Raw genomic sequence first — 6,268 nt, 5'->3', positions numbered from 1 at the left:
GAATTACAATTTCAATTCTAATTAATGGGTCGATCAATTCTAATTCTAATTGATATTGAAGTCAATTTCCTCTATTGTTTTACCAATTTCAATTTTATTTTATATTGAACTCTATATCATTATAATTTATATTAAATTCAATATTTTAATTCATATCGAGTTCTATATTATTTTAATTTGTTACTTCGGGCTAAATTAATAAGCAAACTAAATATAATTATTAAGATTTAGTTGATATGTCATATGAATCGGGCTAAGATAAAATAATAATACTATCAGTACTCCTTAAAAAATATATATAAATGAACTTGGATAAATAATATTTTATTTATCCAGGATAAAAAATACATTATACAATTGATTCAGACTAACAAAAAACTAAAATAAAAATACAATTCGACCAACAAAAATAAAATAATATATATAATTATTCAGTCTAAAATAAAATTATCTTATTGATTCACACTTAATTTTTTTTAAACTAAACTAAAACTAATTAGTTTGATTTGGTCGGTGTATTGGGCATCAGGCTAAAATAATATAATATAAACCACTGATCCGAGATAAATCAAATTAATATTAGACTAAGTATAATTCGTATCCTATTGATGTGAACTAAAAATCAAATTTTAACTAAAACATAAATATTATTTTTATTTTAAAATACACACAAAATTATCAATAAAACTATATCGTTCAATCAGTAATATGGTCTTTTTCAAATATCTTTTATAGAATTACTGTTAATCGATTAAGTAATCAACATGCTAAAATAATATTTTTAAGGCCCCGACATAATGAAAACATTATATTTTTACCCTCGATAAAATAATAATTTCGTCATAATAACATTTCTCTCCTTACCAATGCTATCACTTTAAATAAGTTTAAATATTTTAAAAAGTTTAAATATTTTAAAAAGTTATGAACATACATGTCTATCAATATAATTATTATGAAGTCATATCATTTAAATTTAAAATTTTAAATGAACAAAATTCAAAATTGAACTTAATTTTTTAAAAAAATATTATAATATTAAAAAAAACTGTGCAATCCGTGCGATCGCACGGTTTGAAGCTTCGCACGGTTTGAAGCTAGTAATAATAAAACAAATTGTAATAAATTACAACTAGCCAATGAGATTGTAATAAATTACAACTAGCCAATGAGAGTCGTAGCCCAATAAGAAGTCAATGCCATAAAATTTTAATATAAAAATTAGTATGGAAAATTTATGTCATATCTTAAAAAAAATAGATATCAAATTCTTTTTTCTTGGCTCTTTCCAATTCGTTCGCAGATCAATTCCTGCCTGCCTATACATACATATATATATACACACACAAAAGGGTCTGCGTAATCTTTATTGCCAAACCCTAGCTGGGTCCAAAACCCCTGTTTAATATCAATTTTCTTCAAGAATTTCAGGTAATAAAACCCTTTTTCATTATAAATCTCTATCTTTTACGTAATTGCTTTATAATTTTGTGTAAAGTTTTAATTTTTACGCTGTAGTTGTTAAGTTTTGTTTTTTATTCATAATTGTGTGTAAAGTTTTGATTTTATCCTATAAATTTTGTAAAGTTTTGATTTTTTACTCATAATTGTGTGTAAAGTTTTGATTTTTACCCTATAATTTTGTAAAGTTTTGATTTTTTACTCATAATTGTGTGTAAAGTTTTGATTTTTGTTCATAGTTCTGGGTAAAGTTTTAAGTTTTAGGAAGGAAAGATTCAAGATTATTATGGATTCACTACAATCACTGATTCCAAGGTCAGTTGAGGAGGTTTTTGGTGACTATAAAGGCAGAAGAGCTGGTTTGATCAATGCCCTTACTACTGGTCAGTTTAACCTCCTTGTAAAATTAATTGTCTCGAGACCAGAGAATTTTATTAATTTATCGAGATTATAGTAATGATGTATGTATTATCATGTACTATGTTGGGATCGTAAAAAAATTATTAGTTGTTGAAGTTACTTATTTTATTTGGTTGTACAAGACATATATATATGTTTTATATTGTGTTTTTATATAGTGTTAGTGTTTAATTTGTGGTATTAAACTTTTTTATTTTCCTCTTGTGAATAATTGCAGATGTTGACAAGTTTTACCAGGAGTGTGATCCCGGTGAGTTAATTTCTTTGATTTATTTATCTTAATTCTCTGATTTATTTATCCTAATTTATTGTTTTGTTGTTGTTAGCTATGTGTTTTTTTTGGTCTTTGTGAAATTTTGATTATTTCATTGTAGTGATGAATTACGATTCGGGGGTATTAAATGTGTGTTGTACTGTTTGCTAATTAATTTGTGGTATGTCTGATCCACATGTGTAGTTAATAATTCTTTAAATTTCCGTACAATTTACAAGTGTGATGCTGACTAGGTTTTATTTTTGTGCCCAATTCATCCTTCTTAATTGTTTTGTTTATATGAATGTCTTGAAACATCTGATATATGGGCAGTGGTACTAATTTCGAATACTGTGGAACTTTGAACTGACTTTTGATATAGTATCATTGTACAAAAATATTGTTTTCATCTTGTAGACAACTGCCGGATGCATTGATATGCTCTAACAACTGCTATTTTCCTTTCCTTTATAGTCATCGTTGCATGCTATTCTTTCTAACGTAGTAAAAGAAACTTTTTACTTGCTTGACGGTGACCATATTTCGGTTTATAACCAGGTTTTAGAAATTGTGATAAAACTGGGTTGAATAGAGGATTAGTTTATACAAGAAATTACGTAAAATGAATTAGTAACAATGTCCTGTACGGGGTTTACATCTATATACTAATTTCTAACCATTATAGATAGGACAGCCGGTGTTTGTATACAATATTAGAATAAGTTCCATGTCATCAGCTCCCTGAGTCTTTTGTCTTTGTCCTACCCGCTGGCATACTTGTCTAGAATCAGATTTGTTCATGACATCATCTTCCTCCTTGGAACAGTCATATGTATCATATGTATTTTTACAGCTTTTTAGGGCAAGTATTTGACTTTGCAACTTCCGGGATTGCAAGCTGCATACTCAATGTGGTGTAATGATTATAAAGAATAATTTTTAGTTGTTTCAATTGTCCTACACATTGTCTTTCTCTATTTTGGTTGTCAGGAATGTGACTTTATGCAGTCGGGTCACGAATCATACTTTTGGTGGAAGTTGGGAACTTTAGGAATAATTTATTGTGTTACACATTATTTTTTTTCAAGAGAGAACTGATTTTTTCTGTTTGGAAATACATACATAAGTTCCTCGTGCTGTATTTATTATTGACTAAATGGTTTAACTGTCTATTGTTATGTGCTTGTGTCCAAGGTTTTAATACAGATGTTAATATTAGAGTGCTTTGATTATTTTTTTCTCTGTTTTTTCCATTTTCGTGAAACACTAATATCCTGTACTTGCAGAGAAGGATAACTTGTGTTTGTATGGGCTTCCAAGTGAGAAATGGGAAGTCAATCTGCCTGTTGAGGAGGTGCCTCCTGAATTGCCAGAGCCAGCTCTAGGAATTAATTTTGCAAGGGATGGGATGCCAGAGAAGGACTGGTTATCACTTGTTGCTGTTCACAGTGATGTGTGGTTGCTTTCTGTTGCATTTTATTTTGGTGCGCGTTTTGGTTTTGACAAGAGTGACAGGTAATATTTTATTCAGAGCTGAGCACATAATTTATCACTCATAATCTCTGGGCCGCATTTTCCGTTTTTTCTCAACACTACAGTTTTATGTTCATTCAGAGTTCACCTATATGATGGCCAAATGCCGACATATGTACCTAGCTCTAGCTGTTTGAATTTTACACCTGCATTGTCAGCTTAGGTAATTTATGTGTATCTGATAATGGTTCTTATTTTTGTAACACGTATTACAATTATCAATTCATAAAAAAGAGTATTTAACTTCCAAGTTTGTAGTGTCACAATCTATTTTAGTTTTCATGAACTGCAGTAACCTAATTGTCCGGTTATGTGATGAGAACCCCTTAGCTAGCATCACATAATCGCATCTTGATATATATATTTATGTTGTGCATTTAGAAATCTGGATATCTGTTTTTATGATATGAATTATATTATCTGTTTTATATACTCATATAGCTCTTCATTTAGCAATTATTAGTGCCCGTTTGGGAAATCTTAAAATAAGTAACTTACGACTTAAAATGAATAAGTGATTTATAAGTAATAAGTAGATTAATGCTTATAAGTTGTATAAGTGTTTGGATAAAAGTCAGAATTTATTTTACTTAAATCAAATAAAATGAATCATTTTTTAAAATAATTATCTTCATTCATTAATTTTAAATTATATTAACATTCAAAAACATATATTTTAAAATTGAAGTTAATAAAAAAACGAAATATCAAAATAAGTTGAGAAAAAGTACGTCGTAATTAACATTTAACTTATCAACTTATAAGTTGTAAATTCAACTTATAAGTTGAGTCGACAAACAGTCATCAATAAGGTGATACGAACTTATAAGGGATAAGCCCCTTATAAGTCACGAGCCAAACGGGCAATGTTGATCGTACATGTAATTTATCTTTGTTCTTTGTTTGGGAAACATTTGGGCCATATTTCTGTCGTATTATTGTGATTTTTTTTCCCTAGTTTCACTGTGCTCTCTGAATGCATTTCCTGTTACCCTCTAGATGTTCTTGAATCTATACAATAACCTTCACCTTTGTATAGCATCGTAGACTAGAGCTCCTGTTGTCTTTTCTCACTCTTTATTTATTTAAAACAAAGCTGCATTTTTCAAAATCTAGACGTGCTTATATAAAGCTCAAGTGACATCTGTTAATACTTTAAAGTGTTATTGAAATGCTCAAATATCTATTTATGGGTGGGAAAGTTTAGTAAACCCAGACTTTCTGTCGGAAAAAAAGTTTATTACTTAAGGGGGCAGAGTGGATAAATACAAAAGAAATAAAAAGAATTAAGCCGTATAGAGTACACTTTGTCTCACTTGTGTCGAAATTGGAATTTGCAGGAAGAGACTTTTCCAGATGATTAATGAGCTGCCAACTGTGTATGAAGCTGTAACAGGTAACCGTGAACAGCCGAAGGATGCTACTCGAAGTAACGGAAACAAGAACAAATCAAATGGGAGTGCGGTAAGTATTACAATTTTTAATTCATTTATGAAATTTTTTATTATCTTTCGTTATTCTTTTGTTCATATTTTGTCATACTTTTGTTCTTCCTATGCCAGTCTCGAATATCTGAACCTACTAAAGCAGCAAAGCTGACTCCTCCACCCATTGAAGAGGAGGGAGAAAGTGATGGGGATGAGGATGAGGCTGAAGAAGATGAACAGGGGACAACTTGTGGTGCTTGTGGAGATGATTATGCAGCTAATGAATTTTGGATTTGCTGTGATGTATGTGAGAGATGGTTTCATGGGAAATGCGTGAAAATCACTCCTGCGAAAGCTGAACATATCAAGCAGTACAAATGCCCTAGTTGCAATAACAAGAGGGCTAGAGTCGGGATGTAGGCCGCCAAATTGGTTTGCACATCTAAACTGAATAGATAAATATAAGTAAAAAGTTGGTAGTGGACTAATTGAACAAGACAAGTCAGATCTTTTAGTTTGTCGATTAGAACAAATGTTGGTGCAGTTCCAGATTTAGTCTTTTATTTCTCATTTGATTTTAGACTATCAATGTGTGGGTTTTGAAAACTGTTGGCTTTGTGTGATGATATTTATATAGGTCCCATTAAGCTTTTCACCGTGCATTTTCATTTTTGTTTATCTGTCTTCTTAAACTCCTGTATTTTCTTGCGCTGTTGCCTTTTTAAATCAGTCTGTGCTGGACTAGTTCAAATTTCTGTTGGGTTTGCCCTTGACGCTGCAATCTTTTTTACATATCGATAGCCACAGTTAGAGCAAGTCCAACAGGAAAAATAGTTCTAAAACTGTCCCAGTGATGTCTTATATCATTATGACAACCTTTTTATACCTTATTTTTAAGTTACTTCTCTTGTTGCCCTATTTTATATTTTAATATATATTATTGTACACTCTTTTTCTCTCTCTACTATATATTGTACTTTAATAATGAAAGTAAATTTTTAAGAATAAAATATTAAATATATAATGAGAATAAGGCACATTGTTGGAGTTGAAGTAAGATAAATATATTTTAAGTTACTAGAACATAATATTTTATATTATATTTAAGACTTCAACTAAAATATTGTTGGACTTGCTATCCGCATTGTTCAAGATCAAAATATAAGTTTATACA

General features: G+C 29.9%; 1 protein-coding gene across 3 annotated transcripts; it reads left to right on the top strand.

Moving 5' to 3' along the window:
- The first annotated feature begins 1,265 nt into the window (after window positions 1–1,265).
- On the top strand, window positions 1,266–5,749 carry LOC141672477 (PHD finger protein ALFIN-LIKE 6-like). Of its 3 annotated transcripts, none has more exons than XM_074479094.1 (6): window positions 1,266–1,431; window positions 1,726–1,844; window positions 2,099–2,131; window positions 3,421–3,649; window positions 5,008–5,131; window positions 5,230–5,749. In XM_074479094.1, the coding sequence occupies exons 2-6, from the start codon at window positions 1,748–1,750 to the stop codon at window positions 5,512–5,514; spliced, it is 768 nt and encodes a 255-aa protein (XP_074335195.1). In that variant the 5' UTR covers window positions 1,266–1,431; window positions 1,726–1,747; the 3' UTR covers window positions 5,515–5,749. The 3 variants fall into 3 exon arrangements, with proteins under 3 accessions (XP_074335195.1, XP_074335194.1, XP_074335193.1); XM_074479093.1 differs by having other exon boundaries at window positions 1,713–1,844; XM_074479092.1 differs by having other exon boundaries at window positions 1,701–1,844.
- Window positions 5,750–6,268: the final 519 nt, after the last annotated feature.

This window comes from Apium graveolens, chromosome 7 (assembly GCF_009905375.1).
Source record: "Apium graveolens cultivar Ventura chromosome 7, ASM990537v1, whole genome shotgun sequence".
Classification (NCBI taxonomy): domain Eukaryota; kingdom Viridiplantae; phylum Streptophyta; class Magnoliopsida; order Apiales; family Apiaceae; genus Apium; species Apium graveolens.
Note: the sequence above shows the minus strand (reverse complement) of the source record. Positions and strands in the feature narration are given on the sequence as shown.